Source organism: Marmota marmota, unplaced genomic scaffold, assembly GCF_001458135.2.
Source record: "Marmota marmota marmota unplaced genomic scaffold, marMar, whole genome shotgun sequence".
NCBI classification, from domain to species: Eukaryota; Metazoa; Chordata; class Mammalia; order Rodentia; family Sciuridae; genus Marmota; species Marmota marmota.
Genome location: NW_026000168.1, coordinates 18,669,054 through 18,685,356, shown reverse-complemented (window position 1 = coordinate 18,685,356; position 16,303 = coordinate 18,669,054). Strand labels below are relative to the sequence as shown.

General features: G+C 60.2%; 1 protein-coding gene across 2 annotated transcripts; it reads right to left on the bottom strand.

Annotated features, from left to right (window-relative positions):
• Positions 1 to 464: 464 nt before the first annotated feature.
• LOC107150114 (histone deacetylase 11) lies at positions 465 to 16,279 on the bottom strand. Of its 2 annotated transcripts, none has more exons than XM_015495070.2 (9): positions 15,905 to 16,279; positions 13,381 to 13,481; positions 6,515 to 6,631; positions 5,834 to 5,876; positions 4,501 to 4,577; positions 3,595 to 3,657; positions 2,687 to 2,783; positions 1,331 to 1,509; positions 465 to 1,188 (listed from the first exon to the last, which is right to left on the bottom strand). In XM_015495070.2, the coding sequence occupies exons 1-9, from the start codon at positions 15,969 to 15,971 to the stop codon at positions 973 to 975; spliced, it is 960 nt and encodes a 319-aa protein (XP_015350556.1). In that variant the 5' UTR covers positions 15,972 to 16,279; the 3' UTR covers positions 465 to 972. The 2 variants fall into 2 exon arrangements, with proteins under 2 accessions (XP_015350556.1, XP_048643132.1); XM_048787175.1 differs by lacking the exon at positions 15,905 to 16,279 and adding an exon at positions 13,229 to 13,289 and having other exon boundaries at positions 13,381 to 13,466.
• Between the last annotated feature and the right edge of the window lie 24 nt (positions 16,280 to 16,303).

The following is a 16,303-nucleotide window of genomic DNA, read 5'->3' as shown; positions in this document are numbered from 1 at the left end:
CACCGTGCCCGGGGCTAGGTGGCAGTCACTGGCTTGGAGGGGTGGGTGCTCCCGTCACCCCACACCCGAGGGGACCCTGAGTGTCCCCTTCAGGGCAGAGGTGGCGGACGAGCCAGAGGCAGGCACTCGGCTCTGTGCATGGGGACAGAAGGAGGACCTGGGGACTCGGGGTGAGGCCACTGGAGATGCAGGCCCAGGACCCACCCCAGCTGCCACCAGCCTGGGACAGAGACCTCGCTGCCACCACCCTGGACACCCCGCCTGGGGCCTCGGTTCTGTGGGACCTGGCTTGGCCCCACTTTCCCTCGTGTCCCCTCCCCAGCCGCCTCCCTGTCCCCCCACACCCCTCCAGGCCCCTTCTGAGCTGACAGGTCGTCCCCAGGACCTGCCCCTGCGGCTGAGTGGGCGATCCATGGGGTGTCCTGAGGCCTCCCCTCTTCGTCACCACACGGGGACCTCGCAGGAGCAGGCCCAGACCTTGCTTTATTGGGGGGACCCCAGACTGGAGAGCCCCCCTGCGTCCCTGCCCCAGGTCCCACGTCACACGGCTGGGGACATAGGCCGCCCGGGCGCCTGGCGCTGGGCTGTCCTCGGCAGCGTGGCTCCTGACACCTGAGGCATGGACAGTGGGACAGCCACCTGCGACTGGGGGGAGAGCCCAGCAGGGTGGAGATGGGGACTTCCTCTGTGTCACCGACCAGGACGTGTCCAAACCACAGGGCCCCCTGGCCTCCTGGCCTCCTCTCCTGTTCTGAAGACCTGCGGCCTCCACAGGGCCTGGTCCGACCCTGGACCTCAGGGGATCTTGCCTGGCCGCTGTCCTGCCCACGGGGACTAGGGACCCGGGCGGGGACGGCTCGGCCCTCCTTCCCCTCGGTGCGCTGGGCGCCCAGGGCCCCACAGGGTGGACACGGCACTAGAGCAGGTGGTGGCGGGCCGGAGACAGGCTGGTGCCACCTAGCGCAGCGCAGGTCACGACACCGAGGGCGAGAGCAGCGGGGTGTCTGAGCTCTGGGTGGAGATGCTGGGCGACTGGGGTCCGATGAGACCCAGGTTGCGCAGGTTGAGGATGGAGTCGGCGATGATGCGCGCCGTGCGCTTCTGGTAGCCCCCCGAGGTCACCATGAGGATAGGGATCTGCCGGCTTCGGACCACCCGGAACACCAGCTCGTCCCGCTTCACGATGCCCTGCGCGGGGATGGGGAGTGGAAGTCCTGCTGCAGATCTAGCCCTTCTCCGGCCTGCTGTGGCTTCCACCCACAGGCTCCCAGCTTTCCTGCTGCTGCAGAATCCCCCAGAGCCCGTGCCCCCTGCCAGCGTCAGGACCTACCTCTGGGCTGATGGCCAGTCCCCCGAGGCGGTCCCCCTCGAGGACATCGGTGCCAGCGTTGTAGATCACCACGTCCGGGCTGTGCTCCTGCAGGGCCTTCTCCATGTTCCTCTCCACCTTGTGCAGGTACTCCTCGTCCTCCGTGCCCCAGTCCAGCTCCACCTTGCGCCTGATGGCCTCTGGGACAGGGGGACACAGAGTGCCCATGTGCAGGAGGACTGGGGCTCAGGATGGGGAAGCCCGTGAGCCGTCGGGGCTCAGTCACTTGGACCACACTCGTGGCAGACTCACCCGCACCCCAGGCAGCAGTGGCCCTGTTATGGTCTGGGTGTGGGGTACCACCCAGGCCCAGGGGAGAAAGGCTGGTAGACAACCTGTGGAAGCACCAGAAGGGGCTGGACCTTTAAGAGGCGGAGCCAAATGGAAGGAAGTGATGTCACTGGGGGCGTGGCAGGGCCTTTAAGAGGCAGAGCCAAATGGAAGGAAGTGATGTCACTGGGGGTGTGGCTGAACCTTTGAGAGGTGGAGCCAAGCAAAAGGAAGTGACGTCACTGGGGGCGGGGCTCCACTGCTCTCTCTCTGCTGCCCCTGTGCTCCCTGCCATGACCTGCTGCTCTGCCACAGGCCCCAAGCCATGGAGCCAAAGGTCCACAGACCTGAGCCCCCCAAACACCGATCCAGACCCACCTGTCCTTCCTGTAAGGTGGCCACCTCAGGTGTTTTGTCACAGAGGTGAAAAGCTGAGGGGGCCCAGGCCCCTGCCTGCAGAATGGGCAGGTTCCCGCCCTCCAGCCTCATCTGGGCATCTCGGCCTTTTGGTGGACGAGTTTAACCCACTTTCCTTCATTTTTCAGGAACGTGCACTAGAACTTATTTTGCCATCTTATTTTGTGTCTCCTCTTTCCTTGTCTGTCCACTGGTTCCCCCTGACATATGGACACTGTGGTCTTAGGTGGGTCTAGTGACTTCATTTATTTATTTTTATTTTTTTATTTTTGGTCCCGGGGATTGAACCCAGGGGACCTTAACCCCTGAGCTACGTCCCCAGTTCTTTTTATATTTAGAGACAGGGCCTCGCTGAGTTGCTCAGGGCCTCACTAAGTCGCTGAGGCTGGCCTCTACCTCCCAATCCTCCTGCCTCAGCCTCCCGAGCTGCTGGGATTACAGGCATGTACCACTGTGCCTGGCTTCTTCAGGTCCCAGTGTCCTTATGTGTCAAAGGGGAACAACCCCCACCTTGTAGGGATACTGAGGAAAAAGGAGGAGACTTCTATGGGGTTTGGAATGTAGGACACCTCGGGGAGGTAGCCCCATCCGAGTAAGCGCGCATTGGAGATGCAGGGGACAGCAGCTTACGCTTGGCAAAGCGGTCCCCGGGATAGATGTGGCGGTTGTAGACGTCCATGATATACACACGCTTGTCGTCCATGAAGTCCCGCTCGTGCCCGTTGCCCTGGGAGGACACGGAGGCTGCTCTCGGGCAGGAGCCCTGGGGACACAGGACTCGCCCACCCCACCCTCCCGTGTGACACTCCCCTGTACTGGGCAGCGTAGCTTGCCCTTGAGGACAGAAGCCTCCGTGGCTGGGATCCAGACTGGGACCTGGCTTCCGATCTACAGGAGGACCCCAAGGAAGCCGGGCCTCTAGGGAGTCCCCACCCCGCCTCCTGCTTGAGTCTGCAGGCGCCAGGTGAGATCAGGGGTAAGAAAAGCCAGCGGTAAACTGGCTGAGCACTGTCACCTGACCTGAGGCAGAGCCCAGCCAGCTCAGGGCCACTAAAGGAGAGCAGGAGGGACAGCTCCATCCCTACCTCATCTGAGCAGAGGCCTCGGCCCATGAAGTGAGGCTCTGGGGCCTGGGAACTGTGTTTGAGCCTCGGCCTAAGGGACAAGGGTCCCCGGAGCTCATCCGCGCCGTGCAGGAGGTGGCACTCAAATGGTTGGCAAGCAGTAGGGAGCCACAGCAGGGTATAGAGCACCGTCAGACCTTGGCTCAGGACAAGCCACTGTGTGGTGACGGTGAGGAGGGAGGGAGGACCCAAAAGCAGGACCTGTCCCCCTGGATGGGCTTGGGAGGGCACAGGGACAGAGAGTCCCTCCACCCGGGCCTGAGAAGCAGAGGAAGGGACAGAGGCCTCATGCAGGACGTCCCTGGAAGGAGGGAACCCTCCGTGCAGGGTTGGGGTGGACAGGAGCTGCTGGGGACACAGGGAGGGTGTCCCCTGCCACGGGGGATGCGGGACGGGGCTCCCACGGGCGCTCACCTGATGGGCATCAAGGTCGATGATGGTGGCCTTGGAGACGCCGTCCACTCGCTCAAAGAGGAACTGCCAAAGGGAGGGGAGGGCAGGCATGAGGACCCGGCAGGGCAGGGGGACGCGAGGGCAGGGGGACACGAGGGCACAGGCCGCAGGCCCTCTCGCCAGTGGGCCCGAAGGTCACTTCCCGGGAGAGCTGTGTGGGCAGTGGTCAGATCCCGGGCCTCCCCACACTCCCCTAGAAACGCACAGAAGTTGGGGGACCCCAGCCTTTCTGACACTAGGGCCTGGGGACCTTGTCCTCTGAGCCCCGTCCCCAGCCCTGTTCTGTGTTTTATTTAGACACAGGGTCTCGCTGGGTTGCTGAGGGCCTTGCTTTGGCTGAGGCTGGCCTCCACCTTGCCAGCCTCCTGCCTCGGCCTCCCCAGCTGCTGGGATGACAGATGGGCCCCGAGGTCCAGCTTCCCCAGGCTTTGCCTCCTGCAGGGCCGAGCCCTCGAGCCTCCTCTGGAAGTCTCCCTCCTTCCCCTCCTGCCCTCCCCTGGGTCTCTGTGCTCCCCCCCTCTCGAGGGCCATGGTGGCTGAGCCCCTGCCCGTCCCCACACCCAGCATGAGGCCACTGCAGAGTGGCTGGGGGCTCTGGGGTCCGGCAGTCCTGAGGGCCACCCCCCAGCTCACTCTGGTGCGTGACAAGCCCCGCTGGGCCTCAGTCTCCCTGGGAGTCCCCCGTGGGGGTCCAGCCGTGGGGGACAGCTGGCGGGGCTGGGCGCACAGTGGGCGCCGGCTGCTGCCAGGTCCCCTTGGCCCCCTGGTCCCCTACCTCACTGACCACTCCCGGCCCGTGCCTGGCCCCATAGAACTCAGGACCCCGGGCCCCTGGAGCCTGGTCCCCACCCGCATTCGGGGACACACCTTGATGGCCAGTGTGATGTCCGCGTAGGCACAGAAGCCCCCGCCCCGGTCGCTGGAGCAGTGGTGGAAGCCGCCCCCTGCAGAGGGCAGACGGCAGTCAGGGCCACGGTCAGGGCCACCAGGGGCTTGGTCCCCTCCACGGTCCCCCTCCAGCCCCGGAAAGTCCCCTCCAGCCCCAGGTGGGCAGAGAGCTGGTCATCTGCCCGGGCTGGGAGCCCACAGCCACCCTGCAACTCCTGAGGGACCTGGCCGCAGGCTGCTCTGAACAGACCGACACCTGCCCTGGGGGCCACATCCGAGGGGGCGCAGCCCTCCCACCAACCAGGTCACTGTGCTTGGGTCACAAGGCAGTGGCCGCCCCCTCGGGGCTCCGCCCAGGACCCAGCTGGCTGGAGACTCCCAACAGCCCCGAAGAGGGCACTGTCACCACTAGGCCCTTTTAAAGAGGAGACTTTAAAACAGAGAGGGTCAGCAGTTTGCCCAGGGTCACACAGCTAGGTCGGGGCAGAAGCAGGATCTGAACCTGGCTGGGCCAGGACCCGGACCTTCGGCCAGACCACCAGACTCTCCACGGGAGACGGGCCCTGGGCCATGGAGTCCCCTGCAGGGCATCAGGGGCCCCCAATTGCGCAGGTCACCATGACACCATCTCTGGGCATCAGCACCCAGAGGTGACCAGAAGGAGGTCACGGCCAAGGCCCACAGGAGCCTCCTGGTGGGAACTGGGCTGCCTCAAGTAGGAGAGGACACCAGGGGGCTCCGCAGACTGTGAGTGCTGTGTCCCCAAGAGGGAGTGAGGGGGCGAGGGAGCCAAGCTTGTGCGAAAGTCCAGGGGCCAGGAGGCGCTGGGCCCTGAGAAGGCGCGTCTGCCCACCGACGTGTGACCAGTCCAGGCCCTGGGGACACCGGAGCCTTTCTTTCTTTTTTTGTGGGGGCGAGGGGGGTACTGGGGACTGAACTCGGGGGCACCTGATCCCTGACCCCGTCCCCAGCCCTTTTTTCTATTTTATTTAGAGACAGGGTCTCGCTGAGCTGCTCAGGGCCTCACTTTTGCTGAGGCTGGCCTCCAACTCTCAGTCCTCCTGCCTCAGCCTCCTGAGCGGCTGGGCAGATGGAGCCTTTCAGGGGCCATGTGGAGGCAGGTGTCCTAGCGACCTGCCTAGGGGACAGGCAGGCTCTCTGGAGGGAGGCTGGGGAACTCTCTGGGTGAGGGTCCCACTTACCAAGTGCCCTGAGGGTGCCTCCAGGTCCCTGCATAAGGAATTTCAGGGTGGCTACCTCTAGTCCCTTCCTGTCCCCAGCCCCCCTCAGGCCAGCTCCACGGGGCACTCACCTACGTTGATGGCCCAGCCGCGCTCCACCGCCAGCTTTCCCGCCTTCGGAGACAAGCAGAGAGTGAGGTGAGGCGGCCCCTCCACCCGCTCCACCCACGGGGTTCCAGCCAGCTCCCTGTGGCCACCGGGGGAGGACGCAGGAGCCACCCACCCCAGCCCCAGCCCACTCAGCCCTTCCTGGGGCAAACCTGCGACTGGGCAGGGGGGCAGAATCAAACTGAGGACTTATCACCAGAAGAGGGTGATTTGATTTTGTTTGTTTGGGTCCCAGGAACTGAACCCAGGGCTGCTCAACCCCTGAGCCCCATCCCCAGCCCTTGTCATATTTTATTTAGAGACAGGGTCTCTCTCAGTTGCTCAGGGCCTTGCTAAGTGGCTGAGGCTGGCCTCCACCTTGCGATCCTCCTGCCCCAGCCTCCCGAATACCTCAGATCACAGGCTTAGCCACCAAGCCCCGCAGAACACGCTCTGGGGGTTAGAGGCACCTTCTACACCAGCAAATATGGCGACCGGAATGGGGGGAAGGAACAGTGAATTCTAAGGTCCCCAGATGGGCAAGGGTCTTGGAGAAAGGGTCCCTCTTCTGCGGTTTGAGTGACATTTAGGGCTTTGCTCTCCACCCTGAGTGGGGGCGGGCACTGCAGGGCGGGAGAGGCACCTGGTGGGCCCACCCTACCTACCATGATGGTTCCTCCTGTCTGGATCCGAAGGGGCCGCAGCACCTTCCTCTGCACAAGGAAGTTGGGGAGGAAGATGACAGGAGGGATCTCCGTGATGGTGGCGACCGCAAAGGACCACTGTGGAGAGAGAGGAGGACCCAGGAAGTGAGACATCCCTCGGCACCCGGGACGGACTTGGGCTCCCTGGGTAAATGCACTTCCTGTGGCAGGAAGTGAGAGCCAGGGCCAGGCACAGCGCACTGGCCTGCGATCCTAGCAGCTCAGGAGGCTGAGGCAGGAGGATCACGAGTTGGAGGCCAGCCTCAACAACCCAGCGAGGCCCTGAGCAACTCAGCGAGGCCGTGTCTCTAAATGAAAGGAAAAGGGCTGGGGACGGGGCTCGGGGGTGAAGAACCCCTGGTTCAGTCTCCACCATGGAAGGAAGGGACAGAGGATGGGACAGTCGGAGGGAGGGCAAGGCTGCTACGGCCACCGGCCCCTCCCAGGCCAGGCTGCAGGACCAGGTCAGCCCCAGGGTCCTGGGCGCCTGAAGCCCGTGGGTGCCCTCTGGTGTCCACAGCAAGAACTGCAGCCGGGTGGACCTAGGCCGGCCTGCTCAGTCTTCTGCTCTTGAGGGGGTAAGTGAAGGGCCCAGAGGCCTCTCCAGCTGTCTCAGACCCCCAGACCCCCAGCATACGCCTGCGATGGCCAGGTCCCCGGGCACACACATCACGCACTGACCTCAACCCTGCCTGGCTGAGATGCATCCAGGGCACTTTCCCTGTCACCAACTCCTGCAAGAGCCCCACAGGGCCCAGCGACATGTCCAGGGACAAGTCACTCACCTTGCAAGCACTAGCACCAGCCTGCTGGGCGCCCACCCTCAGGCCACGCCGCTCAGCCTCGCAGGAGGCTCAAGTCCATGATCAAGAGAAGCCAGGAGCCGGGGCCAGGGGTGCGCTACCTGTCATCCCAGTGGCTCAGGAGGCTGAGGCAGGAGGATGGCAAGTTGGAGGCCAGCCTCAGCCACTTACAAGGCCCTGAGCAACTCAGGGAGACCCTGAATCTAAATTAAATTAACCAGGGCTGGGGACGGGCTCAGGGGGTCAGCATCCCTGCAGGGCGGTGGGTGACCGTCTCGGGCGGGTCCTGCCCGTGCACACTGTCGCTGCTCCAGTGTGAAGCAGAGGGCGAGGCACAGGACTGGGCACTGCTGATGGGCTGTAGCTGGCCCAGGAGGCCCTCTGCTAACCCCACCCAGCAAGGGCTCGGCTCTGGGGCCAGGCTGGACAGAAGTGGGGCGGGGACAGGACGGCAGCAGTCTCTTCCCTGGGCCCTGCCCTGGGCTGTGTGATTTTGGACACAGCCCTTGCCCTCTCTGTGCTTTGGGCTCCCCATCTGCAAACAGGGCCTCGAGTGAGGCCCTGGAATGGACACCTGTCGCAGGGGCCTGTCCTCGGCCATCTCCACTACCCGGACCTGGGCTGCCCTGAGCCCCTCGGCTCTCCCTTCCTGCAGCACTTGTCCCCGGTGGTCACTGCGTCCCTCACTACGGTGGCAGCACCTTGCCTGCCCTCCCCGCCCAGGATGCTCCTGGAACTGCCCGCCGCCAGGTCCCCACCCCTGGCTCTGCTCTTAAGGCTGTGGTGGCCCAAGGGCAGCAGCATAGCACTGAGAATGTGTCACACAGGCCAATGCGCCGTCCACACCAGGGACATCGGGGACATCGGATCCCAAAGCCCCGGGTGGCACTGGCAGGCACAGGTTGGGACGAGCCACGCGGGTGGTCAGGACCGACCTGAGGCCACGCCCGGGACCCCTGGGCCAGGCAGGGTGGGAGGTCCCGCCAGACGGTGGCCAGGAGTCAGGGCCTCCACCTGGCTAGCCTCAGTGGGGGCCACCTCTGCAGGGCACACGGCCAGGCCCACTCTGGAACCTTCTGCCCACCCGCCCTGCTGCAGAGACCCCACTCTCCTGCGGCTGGGTCTCCCCTGCGGACATCCTCACAGAGGTCCGGACCCAGGAGTGCGGTCAAGGGGGGACCGGCCACCCCACTGTTCCCGTGGAAGTGACTCTGCCCCGTCCCCAGCCCTTTTTACATTCTATTTAGAGACAGGGTCTCACTGAGTTGCTCAGGGCCTCGCTGAGTTGCTGAGGCTGGCCTCCACCTTGTGATCCTCCTTCCTCAGCCTCCTGAGCCGCTGGGATTAGAGGAGTATGCCACTACACCCAGCCATCCCTAGGCCTTTTTATTTTTTATTTTGAGACAGGGTCTTGCTAAATTGCTGAGGGCCATGCTAAGTTACTGAGGCTGTTCTCCAACTTGCGATCCTCCTGCCTCAGCCTCCCAAGTTGCTGGGATGACAGGAGTGCGCCATCGTGCCTGGCCAAAGGGCATTTATTTTTTAACCTACACCCCAAAACAAAATAAATCAAACAATACCCACAGTGAATATCATAATGGTAAACGACTTTCCACCTAAAGTCAATGCTAAGACAAAGTTGCCTGCTTTGCCGTTTCTACTCAACACAGTATTAGAGGGTCAAGCCTAAGCAATTAAGCAAGAAAAATAAATAAAAATGCACCCAGATTAGAAAGTAAAACTCAGTCTATCCACAGAGGGCACGATGACAGACCCAGAAGATCCTGGAGAATGTACACACGCAAACACTGACGTGAGAACAACACGGCAAGGTTGCAGGATATAAGATCCACGTGCAAAAATCAGTTGTCTCTCTAAAAACGAAACCAAGGAGGCCGTTCCATTAATAGCTTCGAGAAGAATCAAAATGCTTGAGAATGAATTTAACCACAAGGTGAAAGACTGAGCTACGGAAAACTAGAAAACACCCCTGAAAGAGATGAAAGAAAACCTCAGCGAACGGAAAGACATCCCATGTTCATGGATCGGGAGACCAAACACGGGAAAGAGGCAGGACCTCCCGAGGAGGCCCACAGACTGGAGGCAGTCCCTGTCAGAAAAGGGACAAGTGGACCCTATAATGCATACGGACTCTCAAAGAAGCCCAGGTGGCCAAAACAATCTGGAAACAGAAGGACCAAGTTGGTTTGGGAGTCCACACGTCGAGACCTGTTACAGAGACCCAGGGATGAGGCCGGCTGACAGACGGCAGACCCAGGGGTCAGGGGCATGGACGTGGGAGCCCAGGAACAGGTCCACACACGTGTGGCATCTCTCCACCAGGTACCGGGACCATTTGACGGAGGAAAGAAAACACTCTCCTTGAGAGAACTGGATACCCACATGGAAAAGGACGAAGCTGGACTCTAACCTCACACCATGTGGACGATAAGTCTTAGGCATCGGGGACTTAACCCAGGGACACTCGACCACTGGCCCCGTCCCCAGCCCTATTTCGTATTTTATTTAGAGACAGGGCCTCACTGAGCTGCTTAGGGCCTCGCAGTTGCTGAGGCTGGCCTTGAACTCACAATCCTCCTGCCTCAGCCTCCCCAGCTGCTGGGATGACAGGCGTGGGCCACTGCGCCCATCCTAGGGGTAAATCTTTATGAGCTTGAATTTGGCAATGGGATTTCCACTTGGCCCAGCCATGAATTTTATCAAAATAGTTTTAAAGAGGAGAGAGGGAAGAGGAGAGGGAGAGACAGAGAGACTGACTGACTCCAAGTTCCCATTCGCTCCCCCTCTACCAGGGACTTCTGCCCCCAGAAGCTGAGGTTGGTGACTCCATTACTTGGTAATTTTGTTTGTTGACTGGCTTTCCAACCTTTCAGCTCCACAGGGAAAGGAGTTGGCCTCCTATGTTCCATCCTAGCCCTGCAGCACCCACAACAATGTTGGGCTCCTGGGCGTCCACTGGAGTGGCGTGTGACCGGCGCAGCCTGGCACAGGGTGCCCAAGGACACATGCCCATGCTGCCCAGCACGGACCCGGACCGCAAGACAAAGGGTCATGGAAGTCCGCAGAAGGCAGGAGCCCAGCACTGGCCGAGCCCAACTGCCTCCCTCCATGGGCACCTCTGGACCTTGCACACAGTAGGTGCTCAGTAAACACGGGTTTCCCTGCTCTGATGTTTTGTTGCAAACATCCGATGGCTTTTCTCCTCGGTGCCCTGTGCATGGACACTCCTGCAGGGCCAGGCATGAAGCCCAGAACCGGGGTGAGGACAGACAGGGACACAGCAGGGGACAGGATGACCATTACGTAACTCACAGAGAACAGCCACGGAGCTGTTCTCGGGGACCCCTGCAGGGACACTACAGGGCTCTGTCCTCAATCCCACAACAGAAAACAGGGACAAGAAACTGCACACAGGAGGGTGGGCGGGGCCGCTGCAGGCCACCCAGCACCTCGTCCCCCACAGCCAAGCCTCTCCCGATGGCCCAACCTTCCCTGGCCACCAGGGGGTCCCTCCTCTCCATGGGAAACCAAGACCCCTCCCCTTCCCAGTCTGTGGCACCTTCTCCCTTCACAGCTCCACTGGCTTGTCACCTCTTTGTCGTCTCTGGTGACAATTTAAACCTCACCTCCTTACTTGATGCTCTCTCTCTCTCTCTCTCTCTCTTTTCTTTTTTTTTTTTTTTTGGTACCAGGGATTGACCTCAGAGGCCCTCGACCCCTGAGCCCTGTCCCCAGCCCCACTTTGTACTTTATTCAGAGACAGGGTCTTGCTGAGCTGCTTAGGGTCTCGCTTTTGCTGAGGCTGGCCTCCAACTTGCGATCCTCCTGCCTCAGCCTCCTGAGTGGCTGGGATGAACTAAGATGCTCTTGTGCAATTATCTTGGTTTCAAGCCTCCACAACTGACCGGCCAATCCACAGAGGCAGGAACCCTGAGCCGCATTCTTCTCTTGGTGCTCAGCACACCACTGGCATGGAGTAACGTGTGTGGCCTGACCAGTTCTTCTCCTCAGTGGGCATCTTGGAAATCATCACATTTCCCCTTTTGCTCTCGCTGCCAGGGAGCTCCATGCTAAATGGACAGCCCACCTAGTACCTTCACTTTCCCCTTCAGGTGCCAAGCCTGCGTTCTCCTCCGGCCTCAGTCTATACCTAGGACTCTCCCTGCTCAGACCTTTTAAATCATTACTCTTTATCACGAAGCAAGCTGCTCCCGGGTTTTTGGAAGGAAGAGGCCAGGAATGGACACTTCCCTAGAAGTTCCCCAAATGGGCACCTGGAGCCTGACCCCCCCCATCTTATCTTGGTTCCATTCTGATCTGACCTCTCCCTGCCCCACTCAGCACCTCCGGCCCCTGCCTTCCGCTGGCCCTTGGGACCATGACAGATGTGTCCTCCTGGTCCAGCCCCTGGGTTATTGACTGGGGTCCCCTGGGACCGTCCACCTGAGCCCCCACCAAGCCTCACACCTCTCTCTCCTGGGAGCCTCTCTCTGCTGATAGGGAGAGCTCAGCCCAGCCAGGAGGGGAGGACAGGGAGCCCCGAGGGCTGCGGGATGTCCTGCCGGGTCACCCCTCCTGGCCATCTTGAGCAGACGCAGCCTCTCTCTGGGCCTCACTTTTCTACCCACACATCAGGGGCCTGCTGACCTCTGGCGCCCACGTGACTGAGTCCACTGCGAGTCCAGCCAGGCAGCTGGGGGTCAGGCCTCGCTGACACGGCCCCACCCCGAGGCAGGCTGGCAGGAGCAGATCCCCAGCAGCCACACACTCCCGCCTGCTCTCTGCTCCCACTAACGGGACCTAAATGCCCGGGCCCTCAGAACCTCAGCCACTAACAAGAGCTGTGAGGTCTCCTCCAGAGAGGGGTCCTCAGTGGGCAGCCGGGGGGCCCAGGTTGGTCTCTGTGTGGAATTTTAAAATCTTATAACAAGCACAAGTGTCATCCCAGTGGCTCAGGAGGCTGAGGCAGGAGGATGGCAAGGTGGAGGCCAGCCTCAGCAAAAGCAAAGCCCTGAGCCATTCAGCGAGACCCTGTCTCTAAATAAAATATAAATAAAAAGGGCTGGGGACAGGGCTCAGGGGTTAAGCAGCCTGGGTTTAATCCCTGGTGCCCAAAAGAAAAAAAAAATGAGTTGCCACATTCATAAATAAGAAACTCTCATTTAATCATCTGAATTTCCGGCTTCTCTTAGAAAGCCAGGTGCACTGGCCACACGGGGCACACCGTGGACGCACCGTGGACCTGCACAGTAGCCATAGCAGTCCTCCAGTGTGCCCTAGTCTGTCGCCTGCCCACCAACTTCTTTATGTCCCCTGCTGGTCCCTGGGCAGAGTCAAACTAGTTTTGAGCCCAACAGGTTTGGCAAGTCTTTATGAGAAGTCCTTGGAACTGAATCTTAAAGTTCAGCCTAACATAAAAACAGGCAGAAGCAGAACAGGGTGAGGTGGATGGGGCCAGGGGACAGGGTCTCCTCTCCCCCACTGCAGTCATCCCAGCAGGGTCTCTGAGATCTGTTCGCGGAGCCCAGACTGAAAGTCACCAAAGTAGAAGTGACTGCGTCCCACGAAGCAGAAGGTTCAGGACAAAATCCTTGTTTCTTTCCTTCTTTTCTTTCTTTCTTTTTGGTACCAGGGATTGAACCCAGGTTGACTACCCCCTGAGCCCCGTCCCCAGCCCTTTTTCTATTTTATTTAGAGACAGGGTCTCGCTGAGTTGCTACATTGCTGAGGCTGGCCTCCGACTTGCGATCCTCCTGCCTCAGCCTCCCACTGGGATCATAGGCGTGCGCCACGGTGCCCAGGTAAAAGCCCTGTTTCCACATCTCCTGACCAAGGGGAGCTTACTACATACCAAGAAGGCTTTCTGTGGCCTCTGTCTTCTCCTCCAGAGAGAAGTGACTCCCATGTTCCTCCTTCAATAGGAACAGAGAGGGTGGCCTGAGGCCCAGCGCCCACTCTGGCCACACCCCTGGTCGGAGGAGCCTCAGGTCCCCAGCGCCCTACCTTTAGCTCATTGAGGTAGCGCCTCGTGTGCACCACCAGCAGGTCCTCCTCTGAGGCCTCCCGCGCCTCCACCAGCATGCCGTCTGACAGCAGGTTTTCCTCTGCAACAGACAGACAGACAGATGGCGCTGCTTCCTCCTGCTCACCTCCTGCCCACCNTTGTGATCCTCCTGCCTCAGCCTCCATTGGGATCATAGGCATGCGTCACAGCGCCCAGGTGAAAGCCCTGTTTCCACATCTCCTGACCATGGGGAGCTCATTGCACACCAAGAAGGCTTTCTGTGGCCTCTGTCTTCTCCTCCAGAGAGAAGTGACTCCCATGTTCCTCCTTCATTAGGAACAGAGAGGGTGGCCTGAGGCCCAGCGTCCACTCTGGCCACGCCCCTGGTCAGAGGAGCCTCAGGTCCCCAGCGCGCCCTACCTTTAGCTCGTTGAGGTAGCACCTTGTGTGCACCACCAGCAGGTCCTCCTCCTCTGAGGCCTCCCGCGCCTCCACCAGCATGCCATCCGACAGCAGGTTTTCCTCTGCAACAGACAGACAGACAGCGCTGCTTCCTCCTGCTCACCTCCTGCCCACCTGGCCCTCCCTGGCTGCAGCCTGGACCTGCACAGCCCTGTCCCCAGAGCTGGGCACTGTGGGCCTGGGGCATCCTGACCCCGGGCTGCCTCTCAGGCCACGGTGGATGACCGCCAGGCCCTCTGGTGAGGGTGACACTGAACCCTATGCGCACAGCAAACCTCGGACTTCCCAGGCCACCAAGACAGCCACAGGCCTCTCCTCCACGCCCACCTGGCCTCCGCTCACATCTCTGTCACCAAGGGTGAGCGGCAGTTGAGCCACAGCCACCAGCCAGGACTGGATGACGTAGCTGTTTCATGGCTTCTTTTTAACCATGACCTTCTATTTTTGGCCCATGAGACTGGCTTTTCCCATTTGGATGACATAATGTTTCCTCTTCTATCAAATTTAAGTTTGTTAAAAAAAAAAAAAAACAACAACCCAGAGGCGAAGTCATTAAAAATACTCAGTAAATAGTGGAACAGGTGGTATGAAGAGCCTGGCAGGCTCCCAAGAGTGGGTTGCAAGTGACTGGTGTTGGGCAACACGGCGTGATTTCCATCTCCCTTACGTCGACGAGATTTGCTCCATTTTGCAAAAGTAGAACCTGTGGCAGCTGCCCACGCCTAGAATCCCAGCCCCTCCGGAGGCCGAGGCAGGAGGATCGCAAGGTGGAGGCCAGCCTCAGCCACTTAGCAAGGCCCTAAGCCACTCAGCGAGACCCTGTCTCTAAATAAAATACAAAATAGGGCTGGGGAGGGGGCTCATGGTTGAGGGCCCCTGAGTTCAATCCCAGGTACAAATAAATAAAAAAGCAACAGAAATCAGCCCTGGTGGGAACCAACTAGTGCCATACGTTTTCTATACAGAGCTCCAAGCAGGAACTCCATTCCAGAATATTCCATGGCTCCTTCCTTAGCAGGGCATCCAAGGCCCCTTGCTCCATGGCTCCTGCCTCCCTCCCATGCTCATCCTCGGGAGCCAGGAGTGAGCTGGCCTGACTATTGTCCCCTAGGAGAAGGAGACAGGAACTCTTCTGCTGAGATCCTGGGTGATGCAGAAGCCCCACAAGGGCCGAGCAGACAGTGAGGGAGGACATCATTGAGGAAGGCAGGGCCACTCCCGAGTGGGCGTCAGGCAGGCTCTTGCCTCTCAACTGGCCTCGGTTGTCACCGTCCCTGTCACCTGTGACTTTATGCTTCCTGTTTTCCTCTGAATGCCCACTCCAGCCCCTACTGCAAGTAGAAAGCCAGTCTCACTCGCCAGAGAGAAAAAACAACCAGAAATTTAAAAAATCTAAGATGGAAAACAGCCAGTGTTATTAATCTCCAGTTGGACCCTATTTTCCACAGGACTCAGAGCCCGAGCCTTGCTCTAGCTTTTGTGAAAAAGAGAACCGGACTTAGGTGTCAAGGACAGGCTCGCCCCGAGGGGGGACCTTGCCCATGGTGTGATCAGGAGGGACGGTCAGATCCCAGGGCATCACTTTGGCTGCTCTGAAGGAAAAGCCAGGATAAGCCAGGAGTGGGCGGGGCCTGCAGACTCCCTCTCAGCTTCAGGCTCGCAGGGTGCTGTGTGTTTTAGGCATGTTTGCAACCTTTCTGGGCCCAGTTTCCCCCATCTGTCATCAGCCAACCTTGGAGCAAAAGCGCCCCAGGTCCCAGGTTCTCTGAGTGGGTATTAGACTCCTTCAGACTCCCACGTCCCTGGGTCTAGCGTTAGCCAGCTCCTCCATCTGGGTCTGTGGGGCAGAGGGGGGACTTTATCCACAGCAGTGGGGAGCCACAGACGGTGAGTCTGTGCTTGGGAGTCTGTTCTGGAAGATGCTTTTGCCACAGGGAGGAGCGTAAGGGAATGTGATGGTTGAATCCAGAGGCAAGAGTCTGATGCTCCCGATGGGGATGAGGATGGGGAGGACCCGGGGGGTGAGGAAGCCCACACAGGGCCCCAGGAAACCTTCCCTACCTTTTAGGAAATTGATCACCTTGCCCCATTTCCCGGCATCGAAAGGGTGCAGCTTCTCCAGGCCCATGAAGGTAATGTTGTAGCGCGGGGAGTACACGATGGGCCAGTGTGTCTCTGGCACATGCTGGTAGAGCTGGCTGGAGTGTGGCCTTCCGTGCACAGGAGGGAGGACAGACACACGGCTGGGTCAGCCCTGGTGTGCAAAGCAGCCTCCCCGTCCCCTGATCAGCCCCCACTGACCCCCTCTGCTGCAGACAAGGGCCTCTTAACAGAAATCAGAATCGGAACAGGTCTGCACGGAGCCCTTGGCGGCTGGCCCTGAACCAGATTCCAACCCAGTCCTCCCTCCCAGCAGCCACAGGAGCAGGAGCCACAATTGCACCCGACTCTCCAGGGACC

What these genes read in the sequence shown, in the direction of transcription:
- LOC107150114 (XM_015495070.2), bottom strand. Translation starts at nt 15,971, where the DNA reads ATGGGCCTGGAGAAGCTGCACCCTTTCGATGCCGGGAAATGGGGCAAG. An exon ending in GCTACCTCAATGAGCTAAAG is followed by an intron (nt 6,632 to 13,380) that starts GTAGGGCGCTGG and finishes CTCTCTCCACAG; the next exon opens with TGGTCCTTTGCGGTCGCCAC. An exon ending in TCGACCTTGATGCCCATCAG is followed by an intron (nt 2,784 to 3,594) that starts GTGAGCGCCCGT and finishes GTGTCCTCCCAG; the next exon opens with GGCAACGGGCACGAGCGGGA.